The sequence below is a fragment of the Candida theae genome (genome assembly GCF_024610275.1).
Source record: "Candida theae strain CBS 12239 chromosome Unknown scaffold26, whole genome shotgun sequence".
NCBI classification, from domain to species: Eukaryota; Fungi; Ascomycota; class Pichiomycetes; order Serinales; family Debaryomycetaceae; genus Lodderomyces; species Lodderomyces theae.
In genome coordinates this window covers 46,073-63,184 of record NW_026261319.1, presented here as the reverse complement: position 1 = coordinate 63,184, position 17,112 = coordinate 46,073, and the positions used below count along the sequence as shown (strand labels likewise).

The following is a 17,112-nucleotide window of genomic DNA, read 5'->3' as shown; positions in this document are numbered from 1 at the left end:
TTGTATTGTATTGTATTGTGCCCTATGCACAGTAACGTCATTATTCATTGCTGATCCCTCTAATTGTATTACATACTGAAAAAAATGAATCTATTGTCTTGCTCAATTGTTATCTCTGCTTTTGTTCATATACTCTTTGTGTGATGCACTTTTGTGTAATATAATATGTGCTTTGCCTTCTTGTGATGCATCGTAATTTAAATTTGCTCTTTTTTTTTTTTTTTTCTTACAACATTAGTTGAGAGAGTTGTAGTTGTACTAGTAATTATTAATATTCTTCTCCATCAGTATGGGCTTAGCTCTGAAATAGTTGCTTCTCGTGTCTTCTTGTGTCTTGTGTCTTGTGTCATGTTTTTCCCTGACTTGTTTCATTTATTTTGTCCACTTTTTTTTTTCACCCCTATTTTCCCGAAACTTGTTTCAACAAACTAAAAATTAATCCGCTTATTATTATGCATAAAGCATTACTCAATATGGAAATGGTTTTCTTTTTCTTTTTTATGTATGTATGTATGTATTGTATTCGTCTCAGCAAACTGCACGCTTCATACTTCTGTTTTGTCACTGATCGTGAATTATACGTAGACACAGCATGAATATCTCTCTCATCCACCCTTCCTGTTGAATGTTGATTGATTTCCATTACTATTTCTCATTACTATCACTATGTAGAGCTGCATCTATATTATAAGTTCCATTTGTTCATTCTCGGTAAAAATGCTTAACACACCAATAAGTATTCAATTTATTACTTTACGATTGAACTAAAAAAGCTTACTTTTTCTCTCTATTGTCATTTTCGTTTTTTAATTCCGCTCCCCACCAAAGAAAAAGTTTATTAATCAGAGTTTCGTGATGATGTGGTTCTGCAACTAGTGGTGCGTTTCAAATGCGATTGTATATTATGACTAACCACATCGAAAGGCAAGGTTTTGATCTCCACTTTGGCGCGGAATCCCCCCATCAATTCAATGTTCCTACATCACACTTCTCCGAGGTACTGGTCACTTTGGCAACAAAACTCAGACTTTCACAATGATGGAACCGGCCTTAACAATGAAAAATCTTGAGGTGTATATTTAATTACTTGCTAGAATAGTCTTATTTGAATCATTGTAACAGCTTCTCTTCATTACTACCTTACCTCACATTTTGCAGATAAGTATTCTGCCTCTTCAGCTCTTTGCATGTACATCCTACAGTATTTTTGCGACATTGCAATTTTTTACGACACTGAAAAAAAATTGCGAATCTTGATGCGGATTTGTGATGCCCCATAATATAAGACATCATCCACAACAGTTTCATCAACAACAACAACAACAACAACAACAACAAGAAAATGCTACGACTACTTCTCCAAAACCCCTCTTTTACCCGTGTTCCTAAATCATTTATCAGAAGCCAGTCCAATATCGCACTACCATTCTTGTACAAACTAGAACCAAAATGTCGATCGTGTGGGATCAAATTGCAAACCGATGATGCATCGAAACCCGGCTACTTTATCCAACCAAGTGGAACAACAATCACTGGTGCATCCAGTAATGAAAAGAAATATACCAAGAATGAAAACCAGGTGTTTGAGAAGTTGAGTCATACTTTACCACCAGAGGATCAAGAGCTATTATTGAGCAACACATTCAATGCTGGTCCCGCTCAACAACGAGAAAATAAACAACAAGACAACGTTGGCACCGTCACTTCCTCATCGCTCAATAACAAAGGAGAAACTGTGCATGAAGTTCTTGAGAAAATATACACTGTTGAGCCAGATGAGAATAGTCACGATTGTATACGATGTCGCCAAATGACATACAATTCCAGCTACGAAATGGACAGCGAAAACTACCCCATTGACCAACTACATCACGTCTTGCACAATATCCCCATTGAAGCGCCACTAGTTTACTTGTTCAGTGCCAGTGACTTCCCCATGGGTATAAACCCCGACGTGTTTCAATTTCGCAAACCACAAGATGTGTATTTTGTCATGACCAAGACTGATAAACTTATTGAAAAGAGTAAAGAAGCATCGCAAAACTATACTCGGCAGTTCATTCAGGATTACTTGCATATACAGTACAAAGTTCCTCGTAGTCATGTGTTTATATCGCTGGGGAAGAATAATTGGTCAGTTAAACAATTGTATCATTTCATACCCAATGGGGCTTATATTATCGGAAATACCAACTGTGGTAAATCCACACTAATCAAGAGTTTGTTACTCGATGAAGAATTGCAAAGGAAAAAAGACCAGCAGTTGAACAGTAAAGCTGATAATGTGAAACTACCACCAAGTTTAATCAACAAGATGAAACAGAAATTTGTTTCCTCATTCTTGACAAAAATCGGCCCTGGTATTTCATACTTACCTGGGTTCACTCGTGACATAATCCCAGTTGAAGTGGGGTTGAAATTGGTTTATGATGTGCCTGGCTTCAATACCCACTTTGAAAAAATGCATCAACTATACGACTCATTCAAGTCCCCCAAAGATATCCATCGATTGATTAAAGGTGCGCTGACTTTTGAACGTGGTATTTACAAATCACCATACATCACCATCCGAGGACCACAAGTTGTCAATTTTGAAGGATTGGGGTTTTTGCAATTACCCAAAGGTGGGATTTATCAATTGCGCAATGTCACCAATTTGCAAACACATGTATTTAGTGATATTTTGAAAACCAAGAAAATTTTGCAGAATGGAGTACCACGAGCATTGGAGAATAAATTTGCCATTGACGTACTGGGCAAAACAATTGAACGGGATTATGAAAAGTTCTTGGTACCGCCATTTTATGGCACTGTGGATTTGGTATTTGAGAATTTCGGATACTTGAATTTGAAACCGGTTGGGAGTAAACGTACTAATGAGTTGTTGAAATTGTATTTGTATCCTGGTGTCAATGCCATTTTGAGAGATCCTATTACTAATTATATTGCCAAGACGTTCAGCGGAAAGGACAAGCATGGAAATGTGGTTGATAAGAGTGAGTATTTCAAAAAAAGTAGGTTCCATTTGATTAGATACAAGGAGAGTCATCCGATATGCTCGCAGTTGTGTCCACTAGAGAGAAAGGAGACGTCAGAGGTCGATGAAGGTGTTGATGTGGATATGGATGTGGATGTTGAGCAAGCGATAAGGAAAATTCGGGATGAGGAATATAGACGTTTGAATGAGTGGGTGCGAGAGGGGCGGCAAGAGACAAAGAGGCAGAATAGGAGCACGATGAGTGGAAATGATTATGGGCGTGGATTGGAGAGTGAGTACAGCTACAATAACGAGTATGATATGGATGAACGGACAAAGTTTAACTTTTGGAGAGAGTGAAACAGAAAGGAGAAGTAAAAGTTTGTAAATATGTATTTGTTTGACATGCGCGACAAAAATAGAGAACCAATTTTCTGCAAACAACGAGGCTTTCAAGTAAGCACATCTCGCCGAATTGTAGCGAGACTCTTTTCACCAAGTGGTTTAGTACATTGGGCGGTATCATGCACTTTCCGTGCATGGCCATTGCGCTGTTGCTAGTGTTGGTGCTATTGTGGTTGGGTAAGAAACGGGGTAGTGTATTGTTTACAATTATAACCAAATTGGTAAATAAATTGTCAAAAGACGCGCGTCTTTGTGTGATATTCTGCAGCAGCCTTCTTTTCTTTTGTAATTGAAAGGAGTTTGTTAGTGTTCCATTGTGTAATCACATACTATTTATAAATGTGTATATATATATATATATATACATGGAGATATACTTCAGTAGCTAATTGCTAAAGGTTGGATCTTTCTGTCAGAAGCAAGTCGACATCAGTACCACAAACCACACTCGCTTAGTATACAGCACCACGCACCGCCCACTTCATAACGTCATATCTTTCTCCACCAAGGAATTTTTCAAGAAAATAAGTACCTCACCCACCTACGGTTGTTGAAGATTGTTAGGTACTGACACCACTATCAATCCTTGACCAACAGTCCTCTTTGCTACAGATTCACTTAATACCCCATTTTAAATCCTCATACAATGTTGCGCAGTCAAAGTATTTCAGACATCAATGAAAAGAAAACTTCTTCAACTTCAAAACTATTCAGTGCATTCAAGAGACTGAGCAATGGAGGAGCTAATTCCATCTTGACTGATGTACAAGAAAAGAGGAAATCACGTCCTTTGAGTACGAGTATGTCTGCTCTTAATTTGAAAATATCATCGCCCATTTTGAACGAATCAAAGGACTCCGCCACCATCACTACTACGTCTACTTCAGCTTACGAGAATAAGGAGAATGTCAGTCACGGTCATAGTCGTAGACACCACAATCACCTGCATCAACAGCCGCAACAACAGCAACAACAACAACAACTGTCGCAACAAAAAGATACCAAATTGAAGACAAGATCAAGCACACCAAATCTTAACCGTCGGTCATCGGCAATCTTCTCCACCTCTGATGCCAAAGGTGGTGCTGCTACTGCTACTGCTACTGCAAGGATGCTAAGAACTAATAACAGGTACTCATTTATTGCAGGGAACAACGTTCAGGTGTACAATGGTAAACCAGATGCTACTGACGACACTACGCATCAAGCAAGACATTCCAGTGTTGCTAGTAGGGCAACCACTGCTACTGCTACTGCTACTGCTACTGCTACTGCTACTTCACCCACCACCACAGACATTAGTCCAGTAACAATCTCCTCACAAACGGATTCCATATTTGATCAATCTTCAATCAATTGCGTTGATGATGTTGTTGACGACAGCGAAGATGGCACCTCTTCTGACATCTCATCCATACATACAGCAGAAACAAACAACGCAACATCATCTTCAAACTACACATACGCTAAACATTCCAGTACAAAGAGAGCCAACATGCACACCAGCAAATCCAAAACCACACAATCTATACCCGAATCTCCATCGTTCATTTCTACAACAGCGATTCCTAAAAAAATACATCGGACTACCAATCTTTACAACTTGAGTGAGTTCATCAATAGGCTAAGCGTAGATGCCGCTGCTGCTAATATTGCGTTGCCCATACAGGACCAACTGGATCAGATCATATCCATAAGTAATCGACAATCAATTGAGTTTGAGAATAACCAAATCAAGAAGTTGAATCATGACTTGAATACCCACAAATTGGATGGAGGTGATGAGAAAGTCGATAACGATTTCGATTGTTTTCACTGCCAGGTCAAACTAGTGGAAAATATCCTTTTCTTGACAACCACCAGCCAGAATAAGAACCCCAGTGCAGATATTGCACCTGCACGCAATTTCGATTTGGATCACGATGAGTACGTAGACATATTGCAGAATGAAGCTTACGACTTTGAGCCGCTGATGCCGTTGGACTCCTGTTTCGAATCGGATGGCGACCAATTATACCTAATGTACTGATGTAAAAAAAAAAGAAAAAAAGGAGATAACTTTTATGCTGTATACGTTTTATAAGTTGTATACTCCCTGTCTTTTACTTATGACTTGAATGAAACCTGAAATACATATATATATACCCTACAACGAACCGAAGAGCCCTACTTAGGTTGTCCATCGAACAACAAAATTAAAAAAAGGGGAGAAAGAATGAGAACCACCATCGGGGGTCCATCATAAAAGACAGTATACAACATTGATCTGGAGCCAAAGAAAAAAAAATATATGCGGCTTCTGTGGCTCGAACACAGTACCTCCAGATCTTCAGTCTGACGCTCTCCCAGGTGAGCTAAAGCCGCAGAGCAAAGAGTAAAACCCACGCCGGGATTCGAACCCGGAATCCTTTGATTAGAAGTCAAAAGCGATAACCATTTCGCCACGCAGGCTGTTCTCAAGATTGGTTTCTCGGCTGTTTAATAAGGTATCTAAAGTTTTGTGATTTAACTTCTTGATGTACTTGTTAAAATGAGACTACAGGGGCTGCATGATGCGTGTAGAGCTCTTTTGATTCTCATTGCTTAGTTTAAGTTTGTAATCTTAATTGGCGCGCTGAAAAATTGAAATTTTACTTCGTAGGTTTTTTTTCTTTTCTCATCAATTGGCTTCAAAATGCTGCATAATTATCAATTTGCAGCACCTCCTTTCTCTTGGAGCGGATCAGCGGAATCTTCCCGAAGAGGCTAACCTACTTATCGATCGCAACAACCACATCCATGCACTACTCCTTATGCAAGTTACAAATCATACATTTCTCACATTACACCTTACACAATCTACATCTTATCAATCTACATCTTATCTTTGTCCGCGTCTTTCTTGTCACTATCGAGCTCACCTTCTTCAAGCAACTCATCATCGGAATCCTCAACATGCATATTAGCATGGAATCTCTCTGGACCGAAATACATGCAGACTCCCATGTAAATTTGAACAGCAGCAGCAAAGATACACATGACTTTACCATAGTCGTAAACACCAGGAGCAGCACCTGGAATTGGGAACTCTTCACCAAGACGAGCTTCAATAGTGGCACTAGCAGAACTGACCAAGTTACCCAATTGATATGCCAACCCGGCCAACAAGGTTCTATTGGCTTTGTTAACCATTTCCAAAAGATAAATAGGACCAATACCCCAAGCACCCATAATACCACCATTCAACAAGACATAGGCCCACCAGTTCTGATCAGCATTGTAGAAGGATGGATAGACAAGGGCACAGCACCAAACCATACAAATAATCACAGTCAATCGTCTACCAAGCAATTCCGAAAAGGAACCCATAATGATACCACCAATCATACCACCGATATTACTGATCACAACAATAATTGTCCTCTTATCTATACCAACTCCAAATTGATTGGTGATCATAGTGACGTATAAATCTTGAGCACCATGGGTGGTAAAATTCCAACCACTGTACAACAAGACAAGGTAAATGAACAATAACCACTCGGTCTTCAAGGTTTGGAAAACACTGGTATCAATATACTTGTGCTTAACTTTATTCTTTTCATTGAATCTCTTCTTTTTGGCCTTCATTTTGAGAAAAACTGGCGATTCTGGAAGACAAAGTCTCCAAATAACCAACAAGACACTCAAACCACCACTAAACCAAAACAAACTTCTCCATCCTTCACCCTCTTTGTAAGTGTTGGCGAATGCTCGATAGAAAACCATTGCCAAAATGTAACCGAATGAGTAACCTGGTAAGAAGAAACCAGACAAGACTGATCTGGCAACAACGGGTTGAACCTCCAATGCAGTGACCATAGTAACAGGCAACATACTACCCATCAATATACCAAACAACGCCCTTACACCAAGGAACTGCTGATAAGTCTGAACCAAGCCGGTACCAATTTCAACAACCACAAACAATGCACAAAGAACAATAAAAGTCCATTTTCTACCATAACGATCAGAAGCAATACCAAAAATCACCGCACCAATAGATCTAAACATCAAAACCAAAGTCATACCCCAGGTGATATCAGTGACACTGACACCCAAAGTAAGGGCAATTTCAGGAACTGCCACCGAAACACAAAAGAAATCCATAGCGTCAATTGCCCATCCACAGTACCCACACAAGTAGAAATTCCATTCCATCCATGTCATTCCTCTCAATGCTGGAAACGGATTGACTACTTTATACCATTTCTCGTCGGTGTGGTACAATGGCAAATCCCACAAGGTGGACCATCTTGAAGTAAGATAGTCGCGTATTCCCTTGGATGATAAATCTGGCTTCTCATTGAACAAATCGTTTTTACGTATGTGGCTTGAATCGTTGGATTCGTTTTCGTAGGGAGTCACTTGGTCCACTGTTGTGGTTCCAATCTCTTTTGATCCACTCATGTCCTGCGTGCAAAGGGAAAACATATTTGTAGAAGAAGGGACATCACACTGTCTCGTGAATGCCATGCGAGGATTATGGCATCTTTATATAGACGACGGGAAACTACACTAGTGCCCTCTTCTCGTCTCCACCATCTCAACAAAAGACGTGGCTTGTTATGGACATTGCATAGTATTCTGCTTTCCCCTCCCACACACACACACACACACACACACACACACACACACACACACACATACACACATACACACAAGAGAATATCTGCAATCTCATTCCCCTCATCTTCCATCAGTGAAAGATATTTAGCTCACCCCCGGAGTTTTTCTTTTCCCTCCAATTTTTTTTTTTTCTTGAAATTTGTCTTGTTTTGGGCAATAATGTTAAAAAGTAGTCATTTGTGGGGGCTTAATTATATTTACATGCACGGATTCTTCCTTTTCAAATATGAACGGCTTCCAGCGGCTGATCTAAAGTTCCAAAATTATTTTCTTGTTTTGTTTTCCTCTCTTTCAACTTTGTGAAATTTTTGCAGCCAAAATTATTCCAATAACATGTTGGTAAGATTTTTTCGACTGTATTTTTACCAAGGTTTGGCAGGTGTTATGTGAGGAGAGACAGATTTATCTTTATCAAAATGCTTGACACAAAGCAAAAACCTGTGCGCTTTTGATGTGTTTACATGATCTACCTCATCGGTCCATTTATTATTTAGTGAAAATTATGCTGGGTGTACAAGTCTTGGCACAAGTTGAGTTAGAGATTTTTATGCAACAAGAATTGTATTCCCCATATAAAACAAAAGTTCGATGGATTGTGTTACAGAATTGTTGTTTTGAGAAATCTACCCATTCCAGAAAAGCTTATTTGCCAAGCGTCGATTTTTCTTTGTACACCATTGCGGATTTCGGAGTTGCATTAGCGAAATAACTCACTGCTTTGATGTAAAGCATGACCAAATCAACTTGTATATGTGACTTAATCTGGCCAATGAAAAGACTTTTCCTCAAAGTCCTGGCACTCTATCTTTTAAGAGCTTCGCTTAAATGAATCGGGCTCAATTTAGTTCAAAGTTTATTGTGTCTAACTAAAGATAAACGAAGGAATACTTGAGAGACGGGAATATCCCTCGCTACGTGTTGCCACAAAAATCCACTTAGGTGTATACTCTCTTGCTTCAATAGGGGGTGGATAGTCACCTTTGGAGCCCCCGACAATGACGACATCAACCTTCGCCAGCGCTAGGGACATCGGTATCGTCAATTCCATGTAAAATGTCACTACCGTCAAAAGAAATTACACCATCATTGCCAATCGAAGCATCTAATGCGGTTCTTGTACTCATCTGCAAAATATCTCCACCCTTTCTAAGATTGAGCTTTACTTGAGGGGTAAGCTGTATGAAGAATTTCTGACATTCGTTGTAATACCGTTCCCATTAATTTGGCAAAAAAATCGGTAGCGAGTTTGAGTTGATAATGCTTGCGCAGCTAAAATTAAGATTGAACATGGTTTGAAAAGCTTCATTATTGTTGGTGTTGTTGATTTGAAGACTCTTATAGGTGAAGAATTACGGGAGGTACCCAAAGACACACACACATATATATATATATATATTGGAGTGCTTTGAAAAGATCTTGGTTCTTACATCCATTACGAATTTCTCTGTTTATCAATCTGTTGTTTATTTGTTAGCTATAAATAAACCGCTGCTTTGTTCGGGCTATTTGTTGTACCCCGAGTTAACATTTTACTAGTGCCATTTTAAAAGTCCATCTATGCCGCCACCTCTAGACATTTGAAGAGTGCTGGGTTTTCCCGAATCCCCAATGGCCACCACTGCACAGCATACAGAACCAAACAGGACATGAAATAGAGATCACCTTACTTAACCATAAACAACTTGTTGTTCTATTTTCTCAACTATATAATCTGAAACTCTAGCGAATTGGAGGACTTCAAAGTACAATTGCTACAAATTGTTTCCTCAGTTGTTGTACTTTCTTGCTTCAATAGTGAATGGAATGCCATCACCCAGAGAGCCTACCAAAACAGCATAATTGTTTTGGGAGTAATTCTTGGGATCGTTGATGTTCTTTTGGGCACGCAAAGCATCACTACCAGAAAATGAAACAGTACCATCATCACCAATTGTACCTTTCAAAGCCGGACCCGGTCTGTATTGTAAAATACCTCCCAACTCTCTCACATACAACTTAACATTGGAATCAACTTGGAAGAAAAACTCTTGCAGAGCGTCATCGTAATCAATAAGTGACGCCGAATTACCGTCGTTGTTGTTGGAAATGAAGTAGTACTGAACAGGATCAATTTCCTCAATATGGTATAATCCGTGACCATCAATTTCCTTGTTGCTTGATTTGACAAAGAATTGATAGCGAGTGACTGCACCTAATGATTGAGCAGCAAGAGCTAAAATGGAAACTGATTTTAAAAAGTGCATTGGATAAACTTTGTAGGGTTTGATGAAGATTGAATGCGAATCAAACCGGCATTTTGATCAGTTTATATACTCAATAAAGTTAAACATCTTATTCTCCTTGGGGGAGGGACGTTGGCTGAGCATCTGTTTGTTTACAGTTTCTATTTTTTCCAAAACTGTGGTGGTGGTGGTAGTGATGGTGTTTTTGTTTTTGTTTTTGTTTTTGTTTTTGTTTTTGTTTTTGTTTTTGTTCGTTTCTTCTATGCGTCTGTAATTTGTTCTATGGACCCCTTGCATATTAATTTCGGTGCCTTATTTTTAGAAACAAACAAAAGAAATTCACATCGGGTTTAGGATTTACAAAACCGTTTAACAATAATAAAAAACAATAGAGAGAGAGAGAGAGTGTGTGTGTGTGGTACGGCGAAAACGAGTACACAGTTTTGATGGGAAACAATGTATCCACATTCGGAGTTTAGACATGGGGTTAATTAGTCTTAGTTCCGAGAGAAACATGCAAACCCCGATGAAACCCCTCATGACGTCATTTGTGAAGCCCAATATAGTCTAACTGTTTCGAACAGAAGTACAAGGTGGCCAATTTGGTTTACACATCGATTCTTTTACAAAACTCTACAAACTGAGTAGGTAATAGTAATCTTTAATTCTAAACATACTAAAGTTGCACTAAACTACTCCATCTTTATCAAACTCAAACCTTCTTTGCAATAATAGTAACTGAAATCCCATTTGCAACTTCTGTGGTGAGGATACCATAGTTGTAGTCCGAGTATCCCTTTGGGTCGCCAATATTCTTAACAGCAGACAATTTATAGGGACTGCCGAAAAATACAACACCATTGGAGCTAATATCACCCGTCAATGGTTGGCCCAGTCCACTTAATTGGAAAACACTATTGGTGCCATCAGTAACGACGTATTTCTGTTGTGGACTAACCTGATGATAAAACTCTTGGGTGTCGGAATCATAAGTGACAGTAGAAGCAGATGAGGCGTCAGTGTCATTTGCAATAAAGTAGTAGTTGGTGGACCCTCCCTCGTCGTAGTAGTATAACCCGTGCCCGTTGATGTCTTGGTTGTCTGATTCAGCAAAGAATTGATATTGAGTCAAGTCAGCAACAGCATTAGCAGCCAAGGCTAAGATAGAAGCAGCTTTGAAAATTTGCATTTCGAATTGAGTATGATGAATTTTCGTGGTGTAGTATCTTGTAAGAAGTCAACCCAACAAGGATCATGATACACATTTATATACTCGGTTCTTTATTTACCATTTGTTTATTTTTAGCAGGCCAACCCGTGGCGATATACGTGCTTGGTATAAGAAAAGATAGATTCAATATGTGGCTATTGTATTTTTTTTGGAAATTCTCCAGTCTATTGTTTGCAGCCTGGAACGTGGCTTAAAAAACTGAAAAAAAATAAAAGTTCGGACATAATATGTGAAACTCGGATTTACGCTCTATATCCTTAACCCAGTTCCTGGAGAAGTGATCAGTGTAAGTCGGGTTGGAGTTATTGCCCTAATTCCGAAAGAATTCTCAAGAAGGAGCACTGCCCTGCTCAGAGGCATTCGAATTGTCTACATATGGTATTAGATAATGTTGCAAAACTTTTGGTAACTTGTAATAGAGATGAGCTAATACTAAATAAATAGTTGTTGTGCAAAAGTATGCTGTTTACTCAATAGGTTTTATATACTCTATAATGGAGCTTTAAGATGATTGATATTTTCTAGCTTCAATGCTAATAGGAATACCTCCGTGATCGTTCTTGACAGTAACAGCAAAGTTGTCCTCGGAGTATCCATATGGATCATTGATACCTTTTCTAGCATCCAAGTATTGGCTTCCGTTGAATGAAAGAATACCATCATCCCCAATTGTAGTCTTCAATGGCTCACCTGCACCCAATTGCAAAATATCACCTACAGTGCTCAAAACGAATCTAATTTGAGGATTGACCTGGTAGTAAAACTCTTGGTTTACGTCATCGTATGTAACAACTGAAGCTGCCGAGGGATCATCACTGTTGGAAATGAAGTAGTAATTGATAGCGGCACCTTCATGGGTGTAGTATAATCCGTGTCCGTCCAACTCTTTATCACCGGCTTTTGCAAAAAATTGGTATTGGGACAAGCCTGCCATGGCTTGAGCGGCAACAGCTAAAATGGAAAGTGATTTCAAGAATTGCATTGTATAATGCTGGTTAAGAAGTGTTTAATTGATAGTGATGAATTTGAATGGAAGGAAGTGGGAATTCTTGACAGTTTATATATTGCCCAAAGTTTAATCCAATACTCTAGTAGCATGTCCTATTATTAGAAATAAAATTATTGTTTGTTTTGATTGTTCATTCGATGTATTATTCTGATTGGTTCTGGTTGTACCTGATTTCCAAGGTTTTGTGTAGCAGGTCCCATTCCTTTTTTTACGTCATAGATCTGCACCGGAGAAACTCTTGAAATCAGGCGTCACAATAGCAATTAGAATAGCGATGTTTGTCTTTATTTTTGGAAACAAACAAACAAACAAACAAACAAACAAATGAGCAAAGGAACAAAAGAGGGCGGTGTGTGTGTGTGTGAACATCCTCTTCTCATGTAGTGTACATTGACTCAACTTCACAGAACCGGGTGGTCCTGTATTAAGCGTTAGTAACTGAAAATGATGCACAGAAGAAAGAATTACGTCACCTACAGCGAAGTCCTCCAAATAAAGCGCCACATATTTACGGCTTCCAAAGATACTTGGATTTTGTGCAATGTGGCGTGATCTACCTCAACCGATGACCCTCTACTACAACTGCGAAGGCGTAACTTATTTACTAATGGTACCAGGATGCAACATTAGAACAAATTACACACAAACTTGCAGCTTCAATTGACGAAAATCTTTAACAACGAGTCAATGACCGCAGTTGCTGACAAGGCCGTAATTCCGCTATTTGTATCATACGGCGGGCTCACCTCAACTACATCGGCACCAACGAGATGACGACCCAATTCTGTACCCTTCAACCCATCCAAAATCGCCAAGAGCTCTCTAGACGTAAAACCACCAACTTCCATCGTTCCAGTGCCAGGTGCATAAGCGGGATCCAAGACATCTATGTCTACCGAAATGTACACTGGTGTTCCAATCTCTTTGTCGTTAGCAGTATAACTCTCAACCAACTCTTTGAGAATTCCCTGCACTCCAATTTTGTCAATCGATGAGGCGCCAATCACATTGAATCCACATTCAGCATCATGCTTCAGATCAAAATCGGGATCAATTAGAGGTGCCCTGATTCCGACATGATAATTCCCCTTGTCGCCTATAAAACCCTTTTCATGTGCATAGTGTAGGAATGTACCATGGTTTAAGCTCATATAGTTGGTGATGCCACCTCCTAGCTTTTTTGGGTCCCACGTATCAATATGAGAGTCAAAGTGAATAATCTTGATTGGCTTCTTCCATTGCTCGTGCAAGTTTCGCAATGCCATTAATGTAATTGTATGGTCACCACCCATGGTTATCACCCGCGGTATCAGATGAACCTTGCCACTGTGATTATTGACAATTGCTCTGTGGCCACGATAAAGTTGATTCAATGAAATCCGATTGTCGAATGGGTTCATTGCCACGTCTCCGCAGTCCACAATTGAATGCTTGTGAAAACTATCTCTCCTGATGTTCTTCTCCTTGTAATTGTTCTTCTTTGAATCCGTTGAGTAACTTAATCTCTTCGCCGCTGATCTAATGGCATCTGGACCAAACCTTGCGCCAGGCCTAAAAGACACACCTGTATCAAAAGGAGCACCAACAATTGCCACGTCTATTGGAATGTCATTGTGACCCTTGAAGCAGTTGAAATGTGGAAGATGGGCATACGTCACTATGCCTCCAAACATGTTTTGATCCATTTCTATATCCGAAACATCATCCTTGTCGGGAAACTTGGCATGTGGTTTCCTTTTCAAATAATGATGAAGAATGGACTCATAATACACATCGGGGAACTTTTGTTCGTAGCTGGAATAAACACCCAAGTTATCCTCGTCCTGAGATATTTTATATTGAAAGTTTGGATGTTGATAACTCTCATGGACCAAGTCACCATACAACTGATCAAGTAACGATGTGCTAGCTAGGTAATGTCCTGCCGCAGTTGAAAGTATAAACCAACCAAGAAGCATCTGCTGTTGTGGTTGTTGTTGTCATGGCATTCCCGTACAATTCTTGCACCTTTTTATTTCTGATTCTGTCCAAGAGCGGAATTTTCCTCTCCCTATCACTCAATTCCGCATTTCCAAAAGAGGCAATATGGTTGCGCAACAAAAATATTTGTTATATACCATTGAGTCTTTGCCTTGTCACCACCCAATGTCCAAAATAAGGTATATGATCATTTTATTCAGGGGCTTAAGAGATCTTGGTCAAAAAAAAAAAGAAAGCTATATTGCTCATGGAGGTACGGTCATACAACTTGAACATGTTATCAACTATATAATACATTTATACAAGCTCCTCCCCCTTCCCCTTTCTCTCTCTCTCTCCACTAAAGAGTCTTTTCAACCAAGTAAATGCCATATTCATCCTTCAACTCTTTCATAATTGGATCATTAATCTCTGAGCTCATTGGCGCCAATAACCCCTTTTTGCTCAATGTACCATTCAAAATCTGTTTAGTGGCCACAGCACAAGGAACACCAACCAATTTAGCCATAGAAGAATAGCCCTTTGGATCACCATAATCAACCAATGTGGAAGTTCTAGTTTCAGTTGTACCGTCTTTATTCTCAACACCAAATTTGTGTTGCAAAATAACCAAATCACGCTCACCTGGTTCGTATTGCATCAATTGCTCCAAAGTGGCACACAATGTATCCAATGGGTTACCCTTGGGGGTCAATTGTTTGTCGGATAATAATCCCAACCACTTGAATCCATCAAGAATACGTTCTTCATCCTCGGCAGATTTGAACTTGGTCAAGCTCTTGATTTGAGCAATGATATCTTCTGCAGATGAAGATTTTGCTCCAATCAATTTAGCAGTGGCCTCATTCCATGGGCCAGGCTTGGTGAAAATTTCAGTCTCTTCATCTTTCAAAAACCCAGTGTCAACTAAAACTTTAATGAATTCAGGGAACCCTTGGAATCTCAAGGTACCTCTAATGACAGTTTCAGCCTCGGGGATATTGTATAATTCTTTGTAAGTAGTCGAGTCTCTGTTTGGGTAGCAAACCAAGGCAAAACCAGGGTAGATAAAGTATGGTTTTGCAGTGGCCATCAAATCCTCGGATTTCACATCAACAATCTTGCCATCTTGCCAATACTTGGCAGCATTTCTCAACGCCAACAAGACACCTCTAGAACTCCATGAGAATTTGTAACCCAATGGGTTATCGGAGTTTTCTGGGGCTGGCAATCCACCACAATATGACAAGAATGATTTAATCTTACCTCCTTCTTTATGAACATCCTCGATGGCCTTGACAGCGTACAAATGGTCAATACCAGGATCCAATCCAATTTCATTCATCACAGTGATTCCAGCATCTTCAATCTCCTTCTCCAAAGCCTTCAATTGTGGGTTGATGTAGGATGTAGTGACAACGTGCTTTTTATTCTTGATGGCTGATTTGACGACATTGACATGATAAGTGTATGGAATTAATGAAATAACCAAGTCAAATTTAGCAACTGCAGCATCCAAAGCTGCGGTGTCATTAACATCCAATGAAATAGCCTGGGCTTTATCACCAGCCAACTCCTTAGCCTTGGATAATGTTCTGCATGCGACAGTGACTTCAATGTTGGGGTCTTGCGATAAAATATCGACTGTTGGCTTAGCAACGAAACCCGAACCTAATAATAAAACTTTTTGAACCATGATATTTGGAGGACAGGTGGTGTAATTGAGTTTTCCAAGAGGAAGGAAATGCAATTTGGAAGAGATATTTCTGGTGAAAAATTAGCCGCCAGTCAAATCCAGAATTTTTTTTTTCTTTCTTTTTCACACATTTTGAACACTGTTGCACGCACAGTCTTTATCTTAAGCGCCCTTTATCAAAAAATTGCCGTTTATGACTCAGAGAGAAAAGTTTTCCTACCAAGATACACTACTTTTACAAAAACTCCGACCCTTGATGAAAGTTGTCTCCTTTGTGCGAGAGTACTTTAAGCTCCTTGACAACGGGAACTGAATCCCTCTGAATGCTGCAGTACCTTTTCATTAAGTAACTTCAAGAAGTTTGGTAAGGGTTGGGATTGTAGAATGTAGAGGAAGGTTAGATTTACCCCACAGTTACATTGTAAAGAAGATAGGACAACCAGAACAGACTTTCCTTGTTTGTACTACATCAGTTTATAAAAAGAGATTCCCTGGGAAACTGAAAAGTCTTGTCTGGGTTCATATCTAAATGGATGTGTCTAAGGGCTTACAGAACGATTGAGGTATTGAGAGACGCCAACCAAGTAAAGTCAATACGGGAAAATGTGACGGTAGCTTATTGTCAGAAGACAACCAGGGTAGACAAGGAAGTTGGGTGGTGCTTTCGGATTTGCTTCGTAATATAGGGCTAATACATTGAATTAGTTTCGTTGGTTCGGTTACCAGCTTACTATTTAAAACCAGTGGGGTCGAAAGTAAATGTAGTGGAACCAGATTACCGGGTTTTTGCATTATCCGTTATACTTTATTACAAATTAAGGGCAGTGTTTTATCTAGCTTCACTCCAAAAGCTGGGGACTCAAACACCGTTGCAAAAATAATTTATTATTTTACTGCCAAGGAAAGGGTGAAGGATGACAGATTATATTGGAGAAAATCTAAAGAGCAATATGCTAAACAAACTGT

The 17,112-nt window shown here is 39.4% G+C and overlaps 8 protein-coding genes across 8 annotated transcripts; 2 read left to right on the top strand and 6 right to left on the bottom strand. All coding sequences in view use genetic code 12, as the record gives it.

Annotated features, from left to right (window-relative positions):
• Window positions 1-1,342: 1,342 nt before the first annotated feature.
• KGF57_000029 (uncharacterized protein) lies at window positions 1,343-3,337 on the top strand (the record flags this gene model as incomplete). The annotated part of the gene is made up of 1 exon (XM_051752259.1): window positions 1,343-3,337. One exon carries the CDS (start codon window positions 1,343-1,345, stop codon window positions 3,335-3,337), a length of 1,995 nt encoding a protein of 664 aa, XP_051611448.1.
• A 691-nt stretch (window positions 3,338-4,028) lies between these two features.
• On the top strand, window positions 4,029-5,411 carry KGF57_000028 (uncharacterized protein; the record flags this gene model as incomplete). The annotated part of the gene is made up of 1 exon (XM_051752148.1): window positions 4,029-5,411. One exon carries the CDS (start codon window positions 4,029-4,031, stop codon window positions 5,409-5,411), a length of 1,383 nt encoding a protein of 460 aa, XP_051611447.1.
• An 824-nt stretch (window positions 5,412-6,235) lies between these two features.
• Window positions 6,236-7,876, bottom strand: KGF57_000027 (uncharacterized protein; the record flags this gene model as incomplete). Its single annotated transcript, XM_051752038.1, has 1 exon — window positions 6,236-7,876. The coding sequence occupies one exon, from the start codon at window positions 7,874-7,876 to the stop codon at window positions 6,236-6,238; it is 1,641 nt and encodes a 546-aa protein (XP_051611446.1).
• A 1,157-nt stretch (window positions 7,877-9,033) lies between these two features.
• Window positions 9,034-10,272, bottom strand: KGF57_000026 (uncharacterized protein; the record flags this gene model as incomplete). Its single annotated transcript, XM_051751928.1, has 2 exons — window positions 9,034-9,204; window positions 9,856-10,272. 2 exons carry the CDS (start codon window positions 10,270-10,272, stop codon window positions 9,034-9,036), a joined length of 588 nt encoding a protein of 195 aa, XP_051611445.1.
• A 691-nt stretch (window positions 10,273-10,963) lies between these two features.
• Window positions 10,964-11,440, bottom strand: KGF57_000025 (uncharacterized protein; the record flags this gene model as incomplete). Its single annotated transcript, XM_051751817.1, has 1 exon — window positions 10,964-11,440. One exon carries the CDS (start codon window positions 11,438-11,440, stop codon window positions 10,964-10,966), a length of 477 nt encoding a protein of 158 aa, XP_051611444.1.
• Window positions 11,441-11,984: 544 nt separating this feature from the next.
• KGF57_000024 (uncharacterized protein) lies at window positions 11,985-12,464 on the bottom strand (the record flags this gene model as incomplete). The annotated part of the gene is made up of 1 exon (XM_051751706.1): window positions 11,985-12,464. One exon carries the CDS (start codon window positions 12,462-12,464, stop codon window positions 11,985-11,987), a length of 480 nt encoding a protein of 159 aa, XP_051611443.1.
• A 683-nt stretch (window positions 12,465-13,147) lies between these two features.
• AFP99 (Afp99p) lies at window positions 13,148-14,449 on the bottom strand (the record flags this gene model as incomplete). Its single annotated transcript, XM_051751596.1, has 1 exon — window positions 13,148-14,449. One exon carries the CDS (start codon window positions 14,447-14,449, stop codon window positions 13,148-13,150), a length of 1,302 nt encoding a protein of 433 aa, XP_051611442.1.
• A 362-nt stretch (window positions 14,450-14,811) lies between these two features.
• LYS9 (saccharopine dehydrogenase (NADP+, L-glutamate-forming)) lies at window positions 14,812-16,146 on the bottom strand (the record flags this gene model as incomplete). Its single annotated transcript, XM_051751485.1, has 1 exon — window positions 14,812-16,146. One exon carries the CDS (start codon window positions 16,144-16,146, stop codon window positions 14,812-14,814), a length of 1,335 nt encoding a protein of 444 aa, XP_051611441.1.
• Between the last annotated feature and the right edge of the window lie 966 nt (window positions 16,147-17,112).